The 26489-nt window shown below is 40.6% G+C and overlaps 1 protein-coding gene across 1 annotated transcript in view; it reads left to right on the top strand.

Moving 5' to 3' along the window:
* The window catches only part of LOC112254482 (rho guanine nucleotide exchange factor 10-like protein), a 149145-nt gene extending 123012 nt beyond the window's left edge, over window positions 1-26133 (top strand). Inside the window, exons 19-20 of the mRNA XM_042324390.1 lie at window positions 22456-22578; window positions 22729-26133. Of these exons, the coding sequence (XP_042180324.1) occupies window positions 22456-22578; window positions 22729-23270 (665 nt within the window). The 3' untranslated portion in view covers window positions 23271-26133. The remainder of the gene's footprint in view (window positions 1-22455; window positions 22579-22728) is intronic.
* Window positions 26134-26489: the final 356 nt, after the last annotated feature.

The raw sequence follows: 26489 nt of genomic DNA, 5'->3' as shown, positions 1-26489 counted from the left end.
AGGCTCTACAGTGAAATAAGACAGTAATCACTAACTAGGACAGTAAGAGAGAGGCATGCGTAGCCAAGTGAACATATGGGTCTAGTGAGTGGTTGGTCTGACTGGGGACACGGCGATTCAGACAGATAGCAGGCCGATGCTAACAAGCTAACAGTTAGTAGGCCAGGGCTAAACAAGCTAGCAGTTAGCAGACTGGGGCTGGCAAGCTAGCAGTTAGCAGACCGGGGCTGGCAAGCTAGCAGTTAGCAGACCGGGTTAGCAAGCAAGCAGTTAGCAGGGGAAAGCAAGTTAGCAGACCGGGGCAGGCAAGCTAGCAGTTAGCAGACCGGGGCTAGCAAGTTAGCCTTTGGGGGACGTCGCGATGGGGGTAAGTCTGTTTTTGCCTCTTCGTGAGGTGTAGTCGATAGACCAGTCGTGGAATTAGTAGGGTTCGAAGTAGCTCTAGGTAGCTAGCAGGCCTAGCAGGTTAGCAGAATGGGCCTTCAGTGGGCGTCGTGCCTGAGGGGCCTGTTGGAATCCTCGGGCAGATTATGTCGGTATTCCAGTCGTAGAGGATCGGCGGGGTTCCGTTCCCCGTACAGGCAGTAGAAGGGGTCCGGATATTGTAGCCCAGGAGTGGGCTTCGGTGGTAGCACAGGAGCCCTGTCCGGGCTAGCTTCAGGCTAATTGGTGCTTGCTCCGGGATGGAAACACTGTTACCGGATGTCTACCGTGCATACCCCCTATCTACAAGTTAAAATATTATGATGGGGAGCTTATAGAGGGATCTTTTATGAGAAGAAACAGTTGGGTAAAGACAAAGTATTTCACGTGGAGGAGATTCTTAAAGAAGTCAACAAATGAGAGCACCTGGGGAGTGGGAGTGGAGCTAGGCACTGCAGGACCTGGATTAACCTCTACATCACCAGAGGAACAGAGGAGAAGTAGGATAAGGGTTATTTAATTATTTTCCGCCGTCAGTCTGCACTTTCTTGGTGGGCTCCTCCTTCCTTCAAGATAGAGTCAAAGGCCCGGGTCACCTCTGCCCGACTCTTATTTTTTTTAAGACCCTTACAAATGCTCTTTTAGAGAAAATATCTATAACCGTTAGCATGTAGCAATTTCCATCATTTTTTATCTGCAAGGGCCTGTATGTCACATAGATCCGCCTGAAACTGGGACAAGGGATGAGTAGAAAAAACTATATTTCTTGGAAATTGTTTTCATACAGGTTTATGCAGAGTATCCTACTCTGCTAACCACTCATTCACTTGAGCAATGCCTAACCGGCTACCTGTTTCTTCCGCTATAGCTCTCTGTAAACGCTCCTTACCCCCATAAGACCCAGGGTTAGAGGGGGTATAATAAATGTTTTTCAACATCTGCTCTGCCATCCTCCTTGCCTCTCTGAGGTACAATAACGTTAATGAGCCCCTTTCAAATAACGACAACATTTCATTTTCATTTTGAATTTTTATTTTTTGCAAACATCAAGTACTATGTATACAGACAATTCAGGATTTGTAGCAGGATACTAGTCCCCGTTTTCACAACGAACCAAGCATGCAACACCCTGTATATTTGGTTTACATTTACAGGTTTGTGTCGCAGAATTTTTAAAACGCACATATCCGCTATAAGTATATAAACAACAAATATGATACATGTTACAATTAAACGGTGTTTCAAACAAATAAAGTAAAATCTTAGACAAAGTTGTTTCTAGTTCTTCAGAATCATCCACAAGACGGGATACCAGTTGTGTCCATTGTAGACTCTCGCCCGTATGTCATACATGATTCATGATTTGCTCCATTTTTAGCACGCGGTCTACATTAGCCCATGTATTGTGGGTTGTGTAGAACGATACATTGTTCACTTTATTTTCAATAATTTGCTGCATCACATTTGTAAGTTCTCAAAATAAAAAATGTATTTATTCTCTCTAACATCGTATGCATATAGTTACCCATTGCTTTACATCTAAATAACAAATATGTATTGTCACTCGGTCTCTTGCAGTTTATTGAGCCAGAAAGTCATCACTTCAGCCACCACAGCTTCCCTGTATTTGTTGTCGTCCACCAGGGTGTGTCAGATTTCTTTGAGTTTCTCGTGGATGTAGATCGACCTCCTTCAGTTCATGTAGGAAAGCCTCGGTTACACCTTAACTCTGGGAATAGATGGCACAAGACCCATAAACTCCAGGGCTCTGACCAGCGAAGGTATAAACCTGCAGGACCACAGTCTTTTCACCAGCTCCTCAAAATGGTTGAATAAGTAGTATCTTGGGGGCTCGTATAAACATGGATGACGGCGCTGGCTGGGGTGATTGATCTCACAACCTATGCATTTTTCTGTTATATACTCTCCAATCACCACGTCTAAAAGTATGGCTATAGAGGCCTTGATGGTGTCCACAAAAATAGTACTGACCACCCCATCAAACACATCCTCAGGCTGTGTACATGTAGGGGTGTTAAAGGAATTAAATTGCTCTATGTTTTAATACCCAATTAAAATTAAACACTCTGTCAATTCATAAGGATTTGTAATTCCCTTATTCTATAATGATAGACAGAGCCCAGTCTTTATTCTCGAGAGTACTGAGTACTTACACATTTTACCACAGGTTATAAACTGAAAATGACATCAGCGTTTTCTAAATGTTCCGTCTCTTCTTGACACTGGTAGAAAGGCTCTATAGTTCTCAAGCCTTCCCTCCTCACCTAGAGCCAAGGTCAGCTAGTGTAGATAAGCATTCTAGATCCTCAACTTCGCCGATGTTATCTACAAAATTGCTTCCAACACTCTACTCAGCAAACTGGATGCAGTTTATCACAGTGCCATCCGTTTTGTCACTAAAGCACCTTATACCACCCACCACTGCGACTTGTATGCTCTAGTCGGCTGGCCCTCGCTACATATTCGTCGCCAGACCCACTGGCTCCAGGTCATCTACAAGTCCATGCTAGGTAAAGCTCCGCCTTATCTCAGTTCACTGGTCACGATGGCAACACCCATCCGTAGCACGCGCTCCAGCAGATGTATCTCACTGATCATCCCTAAAGCCAACACCTCATTTGGCCGCCTTTCGTTCCAGTTCTCTGCTGCCTGTGACTAGAACGAATTGCAAAAATCGCTGAAGTTGGAGACTTTTATCTCCCTCACCAACTTCAAACATCTGCTATCTGAGCAGCTAACCGATCACTGCAGCTGTACATATTCTATCGGTAAATAGCCCACCCATTTTTACCTATCTCATCCCCATACTGTTTTTATTTATTTACTTTTCTGCTCTTTTGCACACCAATATCTCTACCTGTACATGACCATCTGATCATTAATCACTCCAGTGTTAATCTGCAAAATTGTAATTATTCACCTACCTCCTCATGCATTTTGTACTCAATGTATATAGACTCTCTTTTTTTCTACTGTGTTATTGACTTGTTAATTGTTTACTCCATGTGTAACGCAAATGAGAACTTGTTCTCAACTAGCCTACCTGGTTAAATAAAGGTGAAATAAAAAAAAGTCTGGAGATATAGTTCATTCATTTGTACCAAGGAACAGACCGTCATTGTTCTAAACTCTTGACCACATTCACCACATTATATTCAGTACTGGGATCAAGAAAGAAAATTCATACATGTACAGTAACATAATAGTGTTCTGATTAGTACATATACAGTAACATAATAGTATTCTGATTAGTACATATACATATTCTGTATTCTGCATATACGTATTCTGACTCGTCAGGCCTGATTGAAATGTATACATAATTAGTCATTATAGGTAAAAATTCCCTTAACAAGGGGATGTCGGGGGTCTTGCCAGGGGGGAGTAGAATAGTGGGCTGCGAGGCATGCGAGGCATCCTTAGGGTCTGGCACCCATGACATATCGGAGTCGTGGTATGTTGTATGAATATCCATGGTATATGCTGAAATTAAGAACCGGAGGCTTTATGAGCACTCCTTTTATTCTTGAACCAGTCCTTTGGTATCAGGGCGTGGTTAGCGCAACCGGGGCTGACCCTTCTGAGGATGTCCCTTCTTGGGGTTCCTTTGAATCATAATCCTCAGGATTCGTATATATTATGCACTTCCTTAGCCGAACAATGCTCTGCTGTTGTTGAGCGTCCAACAACTATAACATTTTCAATTCCATTAGATCCCAACTTTAAAAAGGAATAAGCATGCGCAACCTAAAATCCCCAGTCATGCCACCATCAGGAATGTTTTTGTTGCGGGTTTCCTCGTTGCTGATATAGATGTCCACGCACCCACATGGAAGTCCATTCTTTCTTTGTATTTTCACCCTGTGAAATACTCTTCCTGAGGAGTCAGGGGTACCTTCCCAACGGGTCTCGTAGCCCGCGAACACGCTGTACCCCTTTGTGATAACTCTCAGTTCGGGACACACCACCTTGCGAAAAACCTTCCAGTCTTCAAGCCCGTAGTCCACTCCTAAAGTCTGGTCTGTATATTCTTCTCACTACTTTGCCGCTGATTACAAAATCCATGTTTAATTTCTTTAGTGGTTTATCGTGGTTGCTTGTGTTGTTTTGGGTCTTATTTATAATGCGTCTTCCCCCAACCCAGTACCCCCAGGACATTCCTGCTTCATAGACAACAGCCCTAAAGGGCAATAAAAAAGGGGGTGTGGGGCCATCCTCTTTGAAATGTTTAAACACATCCCCCCCAGTTCAACGAGGTCCCTACACATCAATCATCATGACAACTTCAAAGGAATAGATGCAATATATGCATAAATTAACACACACTCTAACGTGACAACAGGAACAGGATGCACTTATATGGGCATAACCACGTGATAACTTCCCGCCAGGATGTCCTGACCCATATTTGGGCATGCACACGTCATCCAGCCATAGAATCATGAATCACACGTTTGACGCGTGCCATCTACTGTCTTCTCTCTCTCACCAGATAACAGAAACTCAACTCCAGCCACTTTAATAATGGGAATTGATGGGAAATGATGTAAATATATCACTAGCCACTTTAAACAATGCTACCTTATATAATGTTACTTACCCTACATTATTCATCTCATATGCATACGTACATACTGTACTCTATATCATCGACTGCATCCTTATGTAACACATGTATCACTAGCCACTTTAACTATGCCACTTGGTTTACATACTCATCTCATATGTATATACTGTACTCGATATCATCTACTGTATCTTGCCTATGCTGCTCTGTACCATCACTCATTCATATATCCTTATGTACATATTCTTTATCCCCTTACACTGTGTATAAGACAGTAGTTTTTTGGAATTGTTAGTTAGATTACTTGTTCGTTATTACTGCATTGTCGGAACTAGAAGCACAAGCATTTCGCTACACTCGCATTAACATCTGCTAACCATGTGTATGTGACAAATAAAATTTGATTTGATTTGATTTGATTTAGAAAGAGAAAGGAAACAGTAACCAGCTGAACATAACAGTATGCCAGTGGGAGGCAGGACAGTAGCAGGTGACTATTATGATTTCACATTGTAGCCAATTCAGTTGCAACAATTCCATTACGTCATCCGGACATAGGGTCATAAATCAAACGTTTGTTGTGTGCCGTCTACTGTATTCTCTCTCTGGTGGTCAAACCAAGAGTGTTAAAACAGTCTGGACAACCTCTCCCTCTCTCTCACTCTGCCTCTCGTTCTCACTCTCCAGTTAATCTCACCTCTCCCAGCTCTTACTGACACCCACCCATGACCACCCCTCTCTTTCTATTTACTATAACCAGAATCCTCACCCACTGAGCATCGACCGACACTGGACGTCCATGGATGTTCAAATTTGGTCAGTCCACCCAGTCCACAAACAAAGCGGGATGGACCAAATCTGAACCTATCATAGACATATGTTTCACAAGTTTGGATAGCACAGTACTGTACAGTGAGTAGAGCACAGTCAAGTACAATACAGTACAGTGAGTAGATCACAGTAGAGTACAGTCCAATACAATAGAGTAGTACAGTACAATACAGTACAGAACAGTACCGTGAAGTATAGTACAGTAGAATATAATATACTGAACTCTACTGTACTGGACTATACTGCAGTGTACTCAACTGCACTCTACTGTACAGAACTCTACTGTACTCTACCCTACTCTGCACTGCCATTCTGTTCTGTATTGAACTGCACTGTACTCTACAGTGCTCTGATGTGCTGAGCTGAGCTGTGATGTCAAAACTTATGAAACATGAGGAAAATGACATTCATATCCATAATTATGCATTTATGTGTAGTACAGATCAGGGATCCATGATGCAATTCAGTTACCGCAATTCTGTTACCGGGTGTAAATCCATTTCACTTACTCAACAACCAAAATAGATGTTTTCTAACTCAAGGTGCCATGTCATAGCTGACACCCCATTCTTTCTGCAGATGTCTTTGATTCTTAATTTGGAGCAAATATTTTACAGAGTTTTGAAAATGTGGTCGCATAAAAACCTGAGGGAGATTTTCCGTTACTTCCGTTTGCATCGGCACAGATCCTCCACTAAATTATTTTTTGCACATTTTCCTGTGGAAATTGTTGAAAGTAGTCCTTGTGCATAGAGTTGTATGGTTTGTTAAACTTTGATATCAACATTTTAAATTGAAAAGTCAAAGCATAAATCCATTATCAAGGAATTGCCCCAATGCAATTTTAATGCACTTTTATGATTAAAGAAAAGTTAAAGAAAGAAAAAAAAGTTAAAGAAAGAAAAGTTAAGGTATTAAAGTCTTCAACTACAGTATCAGGCACTTCTTCGAGCTCTCCTAGCTGTGCTGTTGAGGAACTAGAGCAAGCACACTTGTAGTTGTTTTGTTTGGAACATATCTCTGCATTCCCGCCATCACACAATTACTGTTGTTGTTTACGCAATCCAAAAATGGAGTCAGGTGGGTATGATTTGTAAGCTTGTTCTATTGCCATCATGACTAGCTAAGTTATAATATACGATCTTACAGTGTTAGGCTTTCACAAGGCAATTCAGAGAAGCAGACCATAATTTTGGTGTGCATAGAAAGGAGTCATGAGTGCATTCAGATACTTGAAAATTAACAAAAACAGGCTCATTCTGTAGAGAACAATCCAGGGTATGATGCCATGTTGTGGCGAAATCTGCTCGGAGCCTTCACCGTGCGCTGCCACTTTAAGAGCGCATGAGCATTAAGGAAGGAGGAGATAAAGAGATCTCGTTCAGCTCTTTGGGGAGGGGCTCTTGGGTGGCGCGACAGTTTGATTGTGTGTGCTGTGCTGCAGAAGTTTTGTTTGTTTTCAGCGTGTGTAGTTTATAGAGTATTTAACTCAATCATCGGTGTAATCGCTCTAGGTCGTGGTTGTTTTCGTTTGGGACCGGGCCCGTTATGGATCGCATGGATTAGTAGCAACATTGTTGCGAAGCTTTAACATACAAACCAACAAACCATCGGACAGTCAGACAGTACACCTGCACGCCTGAAGACCACAGCTAAGATCTCTTTTGTTATCTTTTTCTCTCGCTTTCTCTTCCCTCACATTCCAGTGCTTTACCCTGCAACAGACTCTCTATTTTTCAAATGCACTTCCCATTGAAGTTCATTAGAGTTGGACTATTATTTCCCTGCCAGAAGTATTTGGATGGACATTTTAGTAGGTTGCTTGCAAGTTGTATATTATGTGAACTGTATTGAGGTGGGGTGTACTAATGACATGTGGCCGAGAAGACTGTGGACATTTTTAAGGCCTTTGTTGTGTCGATGAACACCCCCCACATTTAAACCCTCTGCACTCATCCACTAGAAAATAATAAAGATTATTGCAAATCCTATGTTGATGACTGGGTTCGTTCTTGTATGAAGTTGCTGTTCAATTGCTCTGCCATTATTAGTATTAGTATTATTGTATGAGGTATTCTTGTTTGGGTTACCCCTGTGCTGTGATGTGGGTTTTATATGGTGTGTATTCTTTTTTTCTCTCCACTGGCTATCTGGTAAACAGGCTACCCTCTAGGCAGTCTCTTCTGCTGATGTGTGTGGGTCTGGTAGTGGTACTCTCTCTATTCTACTCTTTTCCTTTTGGCATGGTTAATACCTGCCTGGCGCCCGAACAAAATCTTTCTTTACCCCTCTCTAATAAATACCGCTATAATGTCATCTTGTAACTGTACATCATACATAGTGATTGTAGACTTTGACACAATATGATGTAAGTTTTATGATTTGGAAATGTAAAGTGCACATTAGGACTCACCGGTGTTTGGCTTGCTTGTATGACATCAAAGCAGTATTTATAATAATCCTCAACATCGCATCTTTCAAAATATATTGAGTCATCTAAATTTACAGAATTTTATTCACCGAGATAAAACATTTATAAAAGTTGCTTAATTACCGGGAGGTATGGAGGAAACATTTTGTTGCGAGCGATGCTCAAATTCAGAACAGCTGTCAGTCAACCTATACAGTGCTTTGAAGCACAGAGCCAAAGCTCTGACATCATGTATAGCATGTTACTGTACAGCCACCATGTTTCAATTTCGGTGCTTATTAGTGACCAAATCTGCCACTTTCAAATCGTATACGGGTACGAGTGCAAAGGGTTAATGTGCTGCTCCTCACCAAGGGGTTTCTGTCCGACTGGGAAGGTTCTAAAGCCAAGAAGAAAAACCTGTCCCTTCAGCTAATGGGTTTAATAGTTGTTTTCTTTGGGTAAAAAAATATGGACAGTACCAGTCAAAAGTTTGGACACACTTAGTCATTTAAAGGGTTTTTCTTTATTTTTCATATTTTCTACATTGTAGTATGATAGTGAAGACATCAATGACATAATGGATATTTAATCATGTAGTAACCAAAAAAGTGTTAAACAAATCAAAATATATTTTATATTTGAGATTCTTCAAAGTAGCCAGCCTTTGCTTTGATGACAGCTTTGCACACTCTTGGCATTCTCCCAACCAGCTTCATGAAGAATGCTTTTCCAACTGTCTTGAAGGAGTTCCCACATATGCTGAGAACTTGTTGACTGCTTTTCCTTCACTCTGTGGTCGAACTCATCCCAAACCATCTCAATTGGGTAGCGGTTGGGTGATTGTGGAGGCCAGGTCATCTGATGCAGCACTTCATCCCTCTCCTTGGTCAAATAGCCCTTACACAGCCCAGAGGTGTATTTTGGATCATTGTCTTGTTAAAAAACAAATGATAGTGGGACTAAGTACAAACCAGATGGGATGGTGTATCACAGTATGCCTTGAATTCTAAATAAATCAAAGACATTGTCACCAGCAAAGCACCCCTACACATGCGGAGATCATCTGTTCACCCACTCTGCGTCAGAGACACAGCGGTTCTAACAAATTCTCAAATTTGGACTCATCAGACCAAAGGACAGATTTCCACCAGTCTAATGTCCATTACTAGTGTTTCTTGGCCCAAGTAAGTCTCATCATTATTGGTGCCCTGTAGTAGTGGTTTCCTTGCAGCAAATTGACCATGAAGGCCTGATTCACACAGTCTCCTATGAACAGTTGATGTTGAGATGTCTGTTACTTGAACTCTGTGAAGCATTTATTTGAGCTGCAATTTCAGAGATTGGTAACTCTAATGAACTTATCCTCTGCAGCAGAGGTAACTCTGGTCTTCCTTTCCTGTGGCTGTCATCATGAGAACCAGTTTCATCATAGCTTTGGCCAGTTTTATTGCTTCTTCAATCAGGACAAGTTTTCAGCTGTGCTAACATAATTGCAAAAGGTTTTTTTAATGATCAATTAGCCTTTTCAAATGATAAACTTGGATTAGCTAACACAACATGCCATTGGAACACAGGAGAGACGGTTGCTGATAATGGGCCTCTGTACGATGTAGATATTCCATGAAAAAATCTGCCGTTTCCAGCTTCAATAGTCATTTACAACATTAACAATGTCTACACTGTATTTCTGATGAATTTGGTGTCATTTTAATGTACAAAAAATGTGCTTTTCTTTCAAAAACAAGGACATTTCTAAGTGACCCCAAACTTTTCAAAGGTAGTGTATATTTGTTATCTGTGTCCAAATTGTCCATGAGTTTCTAGTAGATAGACCATATCGTTCAAGAAAATAGACAAATTAATTTAACTTCTCTAGGGTAGGGGGCAGCATTTGGCATTTTGGATGAAAAGCGTGCCCAAATTAAACTGCCTTCTACTCAGTTCCAGAAGATAGGATATGCATATAACCTGGATAGAAAACACTCTAAACTTTACAAAACTGTTAAAATAGTGTCTGTGAGTATAACAGAACTGATTTGGCAGGTGAAAACCTGAACAATCCATTCAGGAAGTAGGATTTTTTGTTGTAGTTTTCTATTCAATGCCATTACAGTATCCATTGACTTAGGACTCAAAATTAGAAATTGTTTCAGGCTTGTATTCTGAAAAATGAGGGAGTAAGAGCAGTGTCAATGAGTAGACCCTGTCGTGTCAAAGCTTTTTCATGTGCGTGACAGAGTGAGTGCCTTTCTTGTTAACCTTTTATATTGGCAACGTTATTGTCCGGTTGAAATATTATCGATTATTTAGGCTAAAAACAACCTGAGGATTGAATATAAACATTGTTTGAAATGTTTCTACGAACTTTACGGATACTATTTGGATTTTTTGTCTGCCTGTTGTGACTACGTTTGAGACTGTGGATTACTGAAGAGAACGCGCAAACAAAATGGAGGTTTTTGGATGTAGAGACTTTATCGAACAAAAGGAACATTTATTGAATAAATGAATGTCTTCTGAGTGCAACCATATGAAGATCATCAAAGTTAAGTGATTCATTTATCTCTATTTCTGACTTGTGTAACTCTTCTAATTGGCTGGTTACTGTTTGTAATGATGTGTCTGCTGGGCTATGTTCTCAAATAATCGTACAGTATGCTTTCGCTGTAAAGCATTTTTGAAATCTGACACCGTGGTTGGATTCACAAGAAGTTAACATTTAAACCTATGTAAAATAGTTGTATCTTTTCTGAATTATTATGAGTATTTCTGTATTTGACGCTCTGAAATCTCACTGGATGTTGGCCAGGTGGGATGCTAGCGTCCCACATACCCTAGAGAGGTTAATCTAATCAATGGCATCATAGCTTTGATGGTTTTTGTCTTGTCTTAAAGTAATGATGGACTGTCGTTTCTCTTTGCTTATTTGAGCTGTTATTGCCATAATATGGACTTGATCTTTTACCAAATATACCATATATTACATTTTTTAATTTTAATTTATCTGTTATTTTACCAGGTAAGTTGACTGAACACGTTCTCATTTGCAGCAACGACCTGGGGAATAGTTACAGGGGAGAGGGGGATGAATGAGCCAATTGTAAACTGGGGATTATTAATATCTTCTGTATACCACCCCTACCTTGTCACAACACAACTGATTGGCTCAAATGCATTAAGAAGGAAAGGAATTCCACAAATTAACTTTTAAGAAGGCACACCTGTTAATTGAAATGCAATCCAGATGACTACCCCATGAAGCTGTTTGGGAGAATGCCAAAAGTGTGCAAAGCTGTCATCAAGACAAATGGTAGCTACTTTGAAGAATCTCCAATATAAAAATATATTTTGATATGTTTAACACTTTTTTGGTTACTCCATGATTCTATGTGTTATTTCATTGTTTGGATGTCTTCACTATTATTCTACAATGTAGAAAATATTAAAGAAAAACCCTGGAATGAGTAGGTGTTTCCAAACTTATGACTGGTACTGTACTTCAAGAAAGATCTTTAGAAACATATTTTTAACACAAAAAACACTCCTTAGATCAGCCCACTGAAGACCTCTGCGTTACTGTGGAAACCGGAGGTGGAGGATCGCTTAACTTTTTGCAGCAGTGGGCTAAATCAGGGTCAGATAGTGTTTCTTGAGAGTCTTAAACAAATATATTTTTTAAAGTATGCACCTCAAACACATGATTATGGGCGTAAAAAAATGACGACACATGTACCATGTCAGATATATAGTTGAAATGTATTCAATTTTGAGTTTGCATCCCAACTTTATATACACAGAAGATTGAAATATACCAAAACCGTTTGACATAAAAACATCAGATTTTAGGTGGCTTTTTAAAATAATGATTATTAATTATGAAAAATATGAATAACATTCCACCCATGAGGCCACTAGGTAATTTGACTGCAGGTAAGGGCAACAACCTCCCTAAACTCCAGTCTTTGTCATTATCCTCCTTAATTGCTGTTCCTAGAAGATGTTCTCACTTCACTTTACAGTTCATGTTAACCCTGCAGTGGGTGTTCATGACAACCACTGCCCTTCTGATGCAGCACTCTGTGACACAGACTAGAAATAGACACAATCTCTATGTAAGCAGTTGGCTGACATTTCTAAGATTGAGTTCTTCACTGTGCCTTCTAACTCTCTTTTGACCCTCTGAGATCGCTTCCTCTCTGCAGACGCTTAACATGCACCTCAGCGATCCTGCATCCACTCCCTACTTGCACAACCCCGCTGTTTCTTCCAAATTTGAGCTGTGTTCGTGCGTGGTGAAATGAATCAATTAAGGTGCTCTCTAACCACTCATGCGAATCACACATCATAATCTGAGTGTGACACAGAACAACCATGTAAATGCAGCTCTACATGTAAATGAGCATTCTTTCAGTAGCGATCACATGGCTGTTATTGTAATTAAATTAGGTGATTGCCGTAGATATTAAGTGGAGCTCTAGATATCAGTACCAGGAGAGCCAATGACTGAGGGACCAGAATTGTATTGTCTCCTGTTTTGTTTGTAAATTCACAATTATGGCATCTTCATTTATAGTGATAACTAGGCTTGCATAGCTACCGGTAAGTGATCCTGGTAACATTGGTAATTTATAGGTAATCTATAGCAAAACACCTGATTTTTAATGGAATATCTACATGGGCGTCAGTAAATAGTACCCGCAAAACACCAATCTCAACGTCAACATTGAAGAGGCTCGAGTTCCTCGGTCCAGTGTCTGTTTTTTTCCCCATCTTAATCTTTTATTTTTATTGGCCAGTCTGAGATATGGCTTTTTCTTTGCGACTCTGCCTAGAAGGCCAGCATCCCGGAGTCACCTCTTCACTGTTGAAGTTGAGACTGCTGTTTTGCTGGTACTATTTAATGAAGCTGCCAGTTGAGGACTTGTGAGGCATCTGTTTTTCAAACTAGACACTCTAATGTACTTGTCCTCTTTCTCAGTTGTGCAGCGGGGCCTCCCACCCCTCTTTCTATTCTGGTTTGAGACAGTTTGCACTGTTCTGTGAAGGGAGTAGTACACAGCGTTGTACAAGATCTTCCGTTTCTTGGCAATTTCTCACATGGAATAGCCTTCATTTTTCAGAACAAGAACAGACTGACGCGTTTCAGAAGAAAGGTCTTGTTTCTGTCCATTTTGATTCTTTAACCAAACCCACAAAATGCTGATGATCCAGGTACTGAACTAATCTAAAGATGGCCAGTTTTATTGCTTCTTCAATCAGGACAACAGTTTTCAGCTGTGCTAACATAATTGCAAAAGGTTTTTTTAATGATCAATAAGCCTTTTCAAATGATAAACTTGGATTAGCTAACACAACATGCCATTGGAACACAGGAGTGACGGTTGCTGATAATGGGCCTCTGTACGATGTAGATAATCCATGAAAAAATCTGCCGTTTCCAGCTTCAAGTCATTTACAACATTAACAATGTCTACACTGTATTTCTGATGAATTTGGTGTCATTTTAATGTACAAAAAATGTGCTTTTCTTTCAAAAACAAGGACATTTCTAAGTGACCCCAAACTTTTCAAAGGTAGTGTATATTTGTTATATCTGTGTCCAAATTGTCCATGAGTTTCTAGTAGATAGACCATATCGTTCAAGAAAATAGACAAATTAATTTAACTTCTCTAGGGTAGGGGGCAGCATTTGGCATTTTGGATGAAAAGCGTGCCCAAATTAAACTGCCTTCTACTCAGTTCCAGAAGATAGGATATGCATATAACCTGGATAGAAAACACTCTAAACTTTACAAAACTGTTAAAATAGTGTTTGTGAGTATAACAGAACTGATTTGGCATGCGAAAACCTGAACAATCCATTCAGGAAGTAGGATTTTTTTGTTGTAGTTTTCTATTCAATGCCATTACAGTATCCATTGACTTAGGACTCAAAATTAGAAATTGTTTCAGGCTTGTATTCTGAAAAATGAGGGAGTAAGAGCAGTGTCAATGAGTAGACCCTGTCGTGTCAAAGCTTTTTCATGCGCGCGACAGAGTGAGTGCCTTTCTTGTTAACCTTTTATATTGGCAACGTTATTGTCCGGTTGAAATATTATCGATTATTTAGGCTAAAAACAACCTGAGGATTGAATATAAACATTGTTTGAAATGTTTCTACGAACTTTACGGATACTATTTGGATTTTTTGTCTGCCTGTTGTGACTACGTTTGAGACTGTGGATTACTGAAGAAAACGCGCAAACAAAATGGAGGTTTTTGGATATAGAGACTTTATCGAACAAAAGGAACATTTATTGAATAAATGAATGTCTTCTGAGTGCAACCATATGAAGATCATCAAAGTTAAGTGATTCATTTATCTCTATTTCTGACTTGTGTAACTCTTCTAATTGGCTGGTTACTGTTTGTAATGATGTGTCTGCTGGGCTATGTTCTCAAATAATCGCACGGTATGCTTTCGCTGTAAAGCATTTTTGAAATCTGACACCGTGGTTGGATTCACAAGAAGTTAACATTTAAACCTATGTAAAATAGTTGTATCTTTTCTGAATTATTATAATGAGTATTTCTGTATTTGACGCTCTGAAATCTCACTGGATGTTGGCCAGGTGGGACGCTAGCGTCCCACATACCCTAGAGAGGTCAATCTAATCAATGGCATTATTTTCAATTAATTCGGCAACTTTTCTAATTCTTGTATTTTTTTTTACAACTGCCACCTGTTTGGCTTCAAAGCATTTACAACAAAGACATGTTAACGTAGTTAAAAATATATAGAGGTGTGTAAAAAAAATACAAAGGATATTTCATGCTGAAACCCTCCTATTAAATACTAGTGGTATCTACTAAGTTGATGGTTTATATTTAGGATAATGTTTTATAGCTTTGTCATTTTCGATTTTAAAATCATCTAATGTTTAAAAAAAATGTTATACTGTATATTTCACGTGATCACACAGGTCACACAGAGGGCCAGAGATAAATGTGACCGTCCGGCTCATTTCGGTCTTTTGTAGCAACATTTTAAATAGTGTTTTTTACATTGGATAAAGTAAAGACTCAGCTCTAGAAAATGGTATATCATACACTACGGTTGGGGAACAATGGGAAAGTTTTTCTGCTTTGTAATGTGATAAACTTGTGGCCCCACTTTTTTTTTGGTACACCTACTGGAGAGGTCTTCTTTGTCTACACCCATTCAGCATTGTTCACACTCTCTTAAGCCTTAGCCCACCCATCTCTTTAAGGATTCACATGAGGCTAAACAGAGTGAGTACGATAGTGTACTAAAAAGCCAAATATTTCAAGACTAAAGGCTGGTTTATGCTACGTCTATCGACATGTCTGTATACAGTTGTCACAGTGACATCATGAACATTCTATTGTCTTCTGACATCAAACTTGATGTTATGAAAAAGTATAAATACAAAAACGACAGGCTGCATGACATCAGCAGCATGGTGTTCCAAAATAGCACAGCTGGTGTATTTTCACACCAATAAACCCATCTATTTAAAAAGTATAGTATATATGTCAATCTAGCAAACCAGGCAACTAAAAGTGACTTTCGGTTTGTCTTTTAGCTTGTTAATTTTAATATTATATATATTTTTTGTACTTTTACCCCTTTTTTTCCCCAATTGGTAGTTCCCAGGGTATTTACAAACAGCACAGGAATGAAATCAACAACATGTATTGATCACATATTTACTAATGCTGCAGAAATGTGCTTTAAAGCAGTATCCAAATCCATAGGATGTAGTGATCACAATATAATAGCCATATCTAGGATAACCAAAGTTCCAAAGGCTGGGCCTAAAATAGTGTATAAGAGGTCATATTTAGGTCAGCTTATTCCAGTTACTAATAAGCACGCACCCATTAAGAAAATTACTGGAAAAACTGTTAAATCCCCTTGGATTGATGAGGAATTGAAAAATGGTATGTTTGAGAGGGAAACTATACTTTGAAACAAAGATCAAGTATATAAAGAATGATAGTAAAAAGCTTTGGAGACAAATAAATTACATTTTGGGGAAAAAAGCCAACTTGGATCCAAATCAAATTTATTTAATCCATCATTCATTGAATCAGATGGCTCATTTGTCACAAAACCCATTGGTATTGCCAACTACTTTAATGACTTTTTCATTGGCAAGATAAACAAACTTACTGTAGGGATAACATGCCAGCAACAAATGCTGACACTACACGTCCAAGTATATCTGACCAAATTATGAAAGACAAGAATTGTACTTTGATTTCCATAAAGTCAGTGTGGAAGAGGTGAAAAATGTATTGTTGTCTATCAACAATGACAAGCCACCGGGGTCTGACAATCTGGATGGAAAATGACTGAGGATAGTCCTAAATATTATCAAATCTATTATCAAATCTAAAAGCATTGTATTTAGGACAAATCATTCACTAAATGCTAAACCTCAACTACATCTTGTAATGAATAATGTGGAAATTGAACAAGTTGAGGTGACTAAACTGCTTGGAGTTACCCTGGATTGTAAACTGTCATGGTCAAAACATATTGATACAACAGTAGCTAAGATGGGGAGAAGTCTGTCCATAATAAAGCACTGCTCTACCTTCTTAACAACACTAACAACAAGGCAGATCCTACATGCCCTGGTTTTGTCGCACCTGGACTACTGTTCATTCGTGTGGTCAGGTGCCACAAAGAGGGACTTGGGCAAATTGCAGTTGGCTCAAAACAGGGCAGCAAGGCTGGCCCTTAAAAGTACACAGAGAGCTAACATTAATGACATGCATGTCAATCGCTCATGGCTCAAAGTGGAAGAGATTGACATCATCATTACTTGTTTTCGTAAGAGGTGTTGACAAGCTGAAGGTACCGAGCTGTCTGTTAGGGATAGCCCCTTTTTTTCCAATTTTCGCCTAAATGACATACCCAACTCTAACTGCCTGTAGCTCAGGCCCTGAAGCAAGGATATGCATATTCTTGGTACCATTTGAAAGGAAACACTTTGATGTTTGTGGAAATGTGAATTGAATGTAGGAGAATATAACACACTAGATCTGGTAGAAGAAAATATGCTATCTTTGAAATGCAAGAGAAAGGTCCCGGTTCTAGCCATCACTCTGGTTGTAATTCAGATAGTGTCCACAAGATGACAACAGTGTATGTGCAAAGTTTCAGACGGATTGCTTGAAGTATGAGTGAACTACAATACTTTTAGTGTGAAGTCCCCAGGTACATTTGGGCAAATCGTGAAGGAGACATCCACATTCATATTACATTTTCCTGCAAGAATATCATCAAATCTGTATACTTGGACTTTGATTCAGCTTTCCAAGTATTAGTAGCCATATAATAAGTTCAACATTTGCAAAACAACCCGTTTTCATAACTTCAAAACTCTGAATACTCTAATTGTTGTCCAAAATGAAAAAGCATGCTGTCGTACAAGGTTAGTAGCTTCATTTTACAACATATACATGGTTTCCAGATACTTCCGTAAAGCCCAGCTCATTGGCTATCTAGCTAGCTTTGTTTGACCCCGATTGGTGCTTATTTGACAAAGATAGTCATTCAAGGGATGACCACCAGCGTCATCAGTGTGCCATGAAGGCGTCGCTCTCTGACCAAATTTGGTGTCTCTAATGATATAGTGAAGTCTTGTTACGTTCTAGGATCTCTGAGGTATACATATGAACGTGATTTGACTCGCTGAAACAACATCTAGAGTGAGATTTTAACAGATTCCTTTCTTTGCAAATTGAACAAGTGGATATACAAAATCGATCGTGCATGCTATATGGACCTTTTTAGGATATGAAAAATGATCTTATCTAACAAAATGACACTTCATGTTATCTCTGGGACCCTTTGGATGATAAATCAGATTAAGATTTCAGAATGTAAGTATATATTTCACCTTCAGAGGTGAATTTATCAAACCTATCACGGTGAAAAAAAAGTGTTTTGTTGTTAGGAGCTCTCCTCAAACAATAGAATGACATTTTTCCTCAGTAATAGCTACTGTAAATTGAACAGTGCAGTTATATCAACAAGGATTTAAGCTTTTAGCTGAAACAAGACACTTATATGTACCGACATTTGTTGTTTCTCTAAAATCTGTGGTCTTAACATGAGGCTCTGCATGATTTACAACTGTCCAATTGATGGGATGCCGATCCTTAAGATATTTAAAATACTTACACACAGCTTGGACACCCATGCATACCCCACAAGCCATGCCACCAGAGGACAGGGGTGATGAGCTGCCAGGACTTAGTGTGGGTGAGGAGTCGGACAGCAGAGTTTGGAACCATTGAGTTGATACTAGAGAGCAGTAAGTTGCAGTGGTCAAGACAGGAGGAGAAGAATACATGTATGAGGGTTTCAGGAACAGAATGGAAGAGGGAGGACCTGACTTTGGCAATGTTGCAGAGGTGGCAGCAATAATGGGTGATTTGAAAATCCATAATCAATCAATAGTATAAATGGAATTTAGCAAAAATGTTTATTTTTTATTTACAATCTGTAGAAGCTATGAGAATTTGTTTGAAGCATCACAGCACAGTTGAAAAAGATATGGCAAATAGAAATACAAAATGGATGATGTTGAGAGATAGATGGGAGAGGTTGATTGGAGCTGAAGGGTGGGACTAATAGCAAGATAAAACATGTAAAACATATGAAAAATTTATATGTTCAGAACTTTTGTGAAATAGCACAGATACAAATAGAAACTGGGTGGACATCAGAAATAGAGGAAGGAATAAAAACAAACATAATATAACTATTGTAAAATAGACTGTATGTAAAATTTGTATAAGATGTATAAATTGAAGGTAAAAGCTGAAGTGTTTATTAGTTTACTTTATTTGGGGGATCGGTTCGAAATGATGCATACAATTAAATTGATGGAACCAATATTCTTTCCGCAATATTAAGCTGATCCACCCCTTAAAAAAAATGTTACAGAGGTGAAAAATGAGGATGTGACAGTCTGTCTTATGTGGTGATCAAAGGAGAGGGTGGAGTCCAGGATGACACCATGGTTGTGTGAGTGGGGGGAGGGAGAGACAGTGGTATCATCAATGGTGAGGGTGAGGTTTCCAGCTTTGGTGAGGGTGAGGTTTCCAGCTTTGGTGAGGGTGGATTTGGTGCCTATGAGGAGGAGTTCCATTTTATCACTGAGCTTGAGGAAGTTTTGTTGCATTCATGTTTTTATTGCAGAGATTCAGGATTTAATGTGGTCAGAAGTAAGTTGAAAAGGGATTTGGTGCTGAGGTACATCTGGGTGTTATCGGCATAGCAGTGGAATTTAAGGTAGAAGTGACAGAGGATCTGACCAAGGGCGAGGATGAAGAGTAAGGGGCCCAGCACAGAGCCCTGGGGGACACCCTGTGTAACTGCAGTTGAGGTGTGGCCATTAAGGGAGATGTAGTGGGTCCGGTTTGTGAGTTATGATTGTAGCTAGGAGAGTACAGTGCCTTTAACGCTCAGACCCTAAAGCCTAGTGAGGGGATCAGATGGCTCACTGTGCCAAAATCGGTACCCAGGTCAAGGAGAATCAGGATGTTGAGGGCACCAGCATCAGCAGAGGTGAGATCATTGACAACTTTGAGGAGTGCAGTTTAAGTACTGTGGAGGGGATGGAAACCAGACTGGAGGGGCTCTATTTTAACAATAATTAGGTGGGCACTTAAATCAAATCAAATCAAATTTATTTATATAGCCCTTCGTACATCAGCTGATATCTCAAAGTGCTGTACAGAAACCCAGCCTAAAACCCCAAACAGCAAGCAATGCAGGTGTAGAAGCACGGTGGCTAGGAAAAACTCCCTAGAAAGGCCAAAACCTAGGAAGAAACCTAGCGAGGAACCAGGCTATGTGGGGTGGCCAGTCCTCTTCTGGCTGTGCCGGGTGGAGATTATAACAGAACATGGCCAAGATGTTCAAATGTTCATAAATGACCAGCATGGTCGAATAATAATAAGGCAGAACAGTTGAAACTGGAGCAGCAGCACAGTCAGGTGGAAGTTGAAACTGGAGCAGCAGCATGGCCAGGTGGACTGGGGACAGCAAGGAGTCATCATGTCAGGTAGTCCTGGGGCATGGTCCTAGGGCTCAGGTCAGTTGAAACTGGAACAGCAGCATGGCCAGGTGGACTGGGGACAGCAAGGAGTCATCATGTCAGGTAGTCCTGGAGCTCAGGTCCTAGGCTCAGGTCCTCCGAGAGAGAGAAAGAAAGAGAGAAGGAGAGAATTAGAGAACGCACACTTAGATTCACACAGGACACCGAATAGGACAGGAGAAGTACTCCAGATATAACAAACTGACCCCAGCCCCCGACACAAACTACTGCAGCATAAATACTGGAGGCTGAGACAGGAGGGGTCAGGAGACACTGTGGCCCCATCCGAGGTCACCCCGGACAGGGCCAAACAGGAAGGATATAACCCCACCCACTTTGCCAAAGCACAGCCCCCACACCACTAGAGGGATATCTTCAACCACCAACTTACCATCCTGAGACAAGGCTGAGTATAGCCCACAAAGATCTCCGCCACGGCACAACCCAAGGGGGGCGCCAACCCAGACAGGATGACCACAACAGTGAATCAACCCACTCAGGTGACGCACCCCCTCCAGGGACGGCATGAGAGAGCCCCAGTAAGCCAGTGACCCAGCCCCTGTAATAGGGTTAGAGGCAGAGAATCCCAGTGGAAAGAGGGGAACCGGCCAAGCAGAGACAGCAAGGGCGGTTCGTTGCTCCAGAGCCTTTCCGTTCACCTTCCCACTCCTGGGCCAGACTACACTCAATCATATGACCCACTGAAGAGATGAGTCTTCAGTAAAGACTTAAAGGTTGAGACCGAGTTTGCGTCTCTGACATGGGTAGGCAGACCGTTCCATAAAAATGGAGCTCTATAGGAGAAAGCCCTGCCTCCAGCTGTTTGCTTAGAAATTCTAGGGACAATTAGGAGGCCTGCGTCTTGTGACCGTAGCGTACGTGTAGGTATGTACGGCAGGACCAAATCAGAGAGATAAATATATCCTATTTCACACATGCACAAGTGCAGTGGTGGAAAAAGTGTCCAATTGTCATACTTCAGTAAAAGTAAAGATACCATAATAGGAAATTACTCAAGTAAAAGTGAAAGTCACATAGTAAAATACTACTTGAGTACAACTTTTGGTTTTAAATATACTTAAGTGTCAAAAGTAAATGTAATTACTAAAATATACTTAAGTTTCAAAAGTAAAAGTATAAATCATTTCACAAACCAGATGGCACAATTTTTTTTTTTTTTTTTTAATTTACGGATAGCCAGGGGCACACTCCAACACTCAGACATAATTTACAAACTAAGCATTTGTGTTTAGTAAGTCTGCCAGATAAGAGGCAGTAGGGATGACCAAGGATGTTTTCTTGACGTGTGTGACTTGGACCATTTTCCTGTCCTGCTAAGCATTTTCAAAATGTAATGGAGTACTTTTTGTTGTCAGGGAAAATGTATAGAGTTAAAAATATATTTCTTTAGGAATGTAGTGAAGTATAAGTAAAAGTGGTCAACAACATAGTAAAGTAAAGACCAAAAATGGTACTTTTGCTTAAGAACTTTACACCACTGCAATTATTATAAAATACTTTTGCATATCCCATTCCCCCTGAGACACCCCTGGAGAGTGGGGTTAAGTGCCTTGCTCAAGGGCACACTGATGGATGTTTCACCTACTCTGGGATTTGAACCAGCAACCTTTCAATTACTGGACCAGTGCTCCTAACCACTAGGCTACTTGCCACCAATATATAGGTTGTTGATTAGTAGGTGGGTTTGTAATTGGGAGGCAACAGTCCGTTCCAGAGTCTTGGCAAGAAAGGGGAGGTTGGAAATGAAGTGTGTAATGGAGTGAGTGTACCAGATCATATTTATCAAGAATATCAACATGAGGGGGACAGGGAACCTAGCAGTTAGTGCATTGGGCCAGTAACTGAAAGGTTGCAAGTTTGAATACCCGAGCCAACAATGTGAAAAGTTTGTTGGTGTGCCCTTGAGTAATTTGCTCCAGGGGTGCTATACTTCTATGGCTGACCTTGTAAAACAACACATTTCACTACACCTATCCAGTGTATGTGACAATAAAACATATTTTTATAATGTTAAGGTAGTAAACAAAAACCCATGTTTCCCTATTCCTATGTTGTAGGCCAGAAGAGCATGCGTGTCACCAGCCTGCTCATCCACCAGGGGCTGCTGTGGGTGGGCACTGTTCAGGGAATCATCATCACTCTGCCTGTGCCCAAACTGGAGGGCATCCCCAAAATAACAGGTACAGATGACGGAGGAGGATATGATGAATCAAGGGGCCTGTGAACATTTTTCACTGTGAAAAGTGATCCATTATAAAAAATGGTGCTAGTTGCTTCTGGGGGTATGTATGTCACCATTGTTATTTTCTGATTGTATCTCTGTCCTGCAGGAAAGGGGATGACCTCTCTGAATGCCCACTGTGGTCCGGTGGACTTCCTGGTGGCCACGTCCAGCACCCTGTCCCCAGAGCTACTGAGGGATTCTGTGGCGGACGGACCCGACTCTGCCTGTGGAGAGGAGGACCGCAGTTACTACTCCTCCCAGGAGTCTCTGCCGCAATCAGGCTCCTCCCAGGGGCAGGGGGGGGGCAAGGGGCGGGGTGTGCTGCTACAGTACAGGTTGCGCTCCACTTCGGGGTTGCCAGGGCGACCGCTAACGGTGAGGGGCGATGAAGCATCGGACTCCTCCCTGGAGTCTTTGGAGCACAGCCTGGAGGACGGCTCAATCTATGAGTTCAGTGGCGACCCAGAGATGTGGGTGCAGGGACGCCCCTGTGAGCGGGACGGAGGGCGCAGAGACAGAGTGATTTCGGCAGCGGTCATATCTGGGGGCAGAGGTTTCCACAGACTGAGGGAAGGGACAACGGAGCGGGCGGGGGTGGAGTCTTCAGAAACAACCCTGATGATGTGGGAACTACCACTGACAGTGTGATCTGGGTATCAACACTCAGGCAGTGTAGAGGGGAGAAGCAGATCTTTTCCCCAGCCCTGAATCCTCTCCATCCCGTAATGCCAGGAACATGAACCATGTGAAAGCAGGACATTAGTGCTGGCACAGAGCACAAGGCCAGGCTGATGACTCTTTGTGTTAGGGAGCTCCTGCATGCTCCATCTGAGGAGACCTGCTGGTGACCTGTGAGGCATGGGGTACTGCCATCCCATTGGTGGATCTGGATGACCCTGTTTACTCATTCTCAGCCACAGGCCCAGAGCCTTTCTTGTGACAGCTTAAACTTGTCCTCTCCCCTCCTTACAAGTATGGATATGCCGAAATCAAGCATCAGAGCTGACAGTGCTTGCCTCACACAGATTTCTCTCCCACGGTTGACAGCCTTCCTTTGTGAGTAAGAATTGACCACATTTCTTTGAGAGTGACACTTTGTTGAATCTACCATGCTGCAGTGCCGAAGATGGACCTCTTTTATCTGAAGCCATCTGTTTAGGGCTGAGAAAAGCTGAGAAACTACTGTAGGTGTTATTTAGTTCTATTAGTTCAGAAAACCTCAAGCACTCCCTGGCAATGTGAAATGTCTGTCAATGTGTCACAAGTGAATCTGTGCTTTTAGAAAAATGAAAGTGTGTTGGACGCTGACTGTGAGTCCTTAATCGTCAGATTTCTTTTCTACTGCATAAATAGGTAGGTTATCTGAGATATGAGAGGGAATAGAAGGCAATGTCTTTGTGTCCTGGTCTATCAGAGTTTAGTAGTTTTACATTTAAATGTTCCCACTTGTATTACTACAAAGTGCAAAATGCACACCATACATGTTTCTTGTGGATGATGATGATATTGTCCATTTTAAGTCAGTTAACTTTAAAGCAAATGTATATCCACACCAGCATGATAATATGCAACAAACTGCATGTAACCTATGTTACACATCAAAAGGCCTACTGAATTCAGTACAATAGACAACGGCTACAACTGCTGCAGCCACCCAGACGTCATTAGTGGCTGTGTGGAGGCACCTAAAACGGCGAATGCTTTGTATGGGTTTTTGTGGAAATTTAACACACACGAACCTTTGATAAATCTATCCCCTAGTGTCCTTAAGCATTTTTATCTCCTTTCCTTCACTCCCTGTTTGAAGCCATTGCCATCGGTGGTTTGGTGTGCTAACAGAGACATGGTAATCTCCTGCCCTGTTTCTGTTTCTATTTTATTCTGCTACAATGGAAATGGCCTACCTTTGACAATGTCTTTGAAAATAGTTGATTGACAAATTCATTGAGATGTTTACCTATGAATGCATGGTGTTGAAGACTTGGTGTTATTTTGCGTTTCCTATGCTGCTGGATGGAAATGATGGTCGATTCCATATTTTGTCACAACTTCTGTAGAATATGTTGTAAAATTCCTTTTACATCTCCATACCCGAGTTCTCCTTTTCATCCCAGTAGAAGGTCCTGCTTTCTATGGTTCTGAAACATTATTTTATTTTACTTCGTCTCCCCGGCATTAAAATACAGTTGCTTTGTTTAACAGGTCAAGGTCAACAGAAAACATAACTCAGTACAGTGTTGCGTTGTTTCTATAAAAATGTACAGTGCACATGAGAAAAGCTGTTGAAAGCGTACTGTACAAGACTTGTTTAGTGTTCCTATGATAATACTATTCTACAACACTATTCTGGAGGTCATCCACATGTCAAGGTTATTTGGATGTAGCCAGAGTGTATGATTGAGTAACCTTTATGTAGTATACATCATTGGCGGTCGGTGCCGTTTAAGATGAGGGAGGCCAATCTTTTTTTTTTATGATAATGACCTTATTTCTATTACAACATATTGGAGGACTGTCATTCACATTCTATTCACCCAGATCAATGTAACATTGATAGGTTTAGGCTACTACATGATCCTCAAATGTTCCCTATACCCATCATGAGGTTACAACCTAGCTTCCGAATTAAATTTTACGACGTACATGTAGGTGCATAGGTTGAGAGAAATTACATATTCAATATCGCCTTGCAGACTCTTGCCTGCATCTAGTTGATCTAGGGTGTAATCATTAGTCCAACAGTTGCAAATGAGAGTTTCTGTTGGACAAATTCAGGTATGTTTATCCCCGTTTCATTCTGTTTGCTTCCATTTAAGTTTTTCAACAGAATCGGCAAAATGAATAAACCCCTGACCACCGCGAACACAGTTCACTTTCATAGCAGCCACATACAAACATCATGATCATTTGCTTGTTGTATAATTCCTTCTCGCATCTACAGTACGCATTCTCATCTTATACTTTCCCTTTCTCTTGTGGGATTCATATCTTAATGTGTATCTTAATGTGTGTCCGTCCTCTCATCCTTTCCCATCATTTTAGCCTCAATATTATTTTATCTATTCACACTCATAAATGGAGATCGTCTATTATAACTTTACACTCATACTAACCATGCTGTCTGTTCCTATAAAACAAAATTTGCAGCTACTAGAAGCTACCCATACTTTGACTTTCATTCATATAATTGAAAATAATGTGCCCTTATAATATTATAGACTTTGACACCTCTGTGGTAGAGAAAGAGGCTTATGATAAGTCACTCGGTTTAACTCTTGAACATCATGAAATAATTTGACTCAGTTGTATACGTGGATAGAGTGAGAGGTCTAACATTAGATGTACAGTATAATGTTAAGTTACATTGCACATATAAAACAATGCTTAACTCCATTAAATGTCAATTCCAATTGCCCTTTGGTACGTTAATGAATACTTGTTTACATACTGTACTTTAAAAGTTTCATAATTCATGTGTAATATGTCAATGTTAAATAAATACTTCATAGCGATAACATGATATTCCAATTATCTTTTGTGGGGCTCGAATTAAGGTTGGTGTTGATTTGAAGGTATCTTTGCAAGTCTAAAGCAGTTCAATTACCAAAAAACAGCAACTTTGTCTACATTTTGACCCATTGTGTGATGCCTAATAACAGTCTAATCTGTCTGTTAAATACCACTGTGTCCAATCTCTTGGCTCATCCGATTTTGAACCGGACTTCACAATTCTCTGTTTGGACAGCCCATGGCAGTGAGGTCCAGCCCAGTCTGTTAGACCTGGTGACCCTCCTTGCGCCATCTGCCCATATGTCTCCACACCACTAGCCTTCCACGTGGGACACCAGCTGCATATCTAATCACTGA

This window comes from Oncorhynchus tshawytscha, linkage group LG07, assembly GCF_018296145.1.
Source record: "Oncorhynchus tshawytscha isolate Ot180627B linkage group LG07, Otsh_v2.0, whole genome shotgun sequence".
Classification (NCBI taxonomy): Eukaryota; Metazoa; Chordata; class Actinopteri; order Salmoniformes; family Salmonidae; genus Oncorhynchus; species Oncorhynchus tshawytscha.
This window is presented reverse-complemented; position numbering and strand designations above follow the sequence as displayed.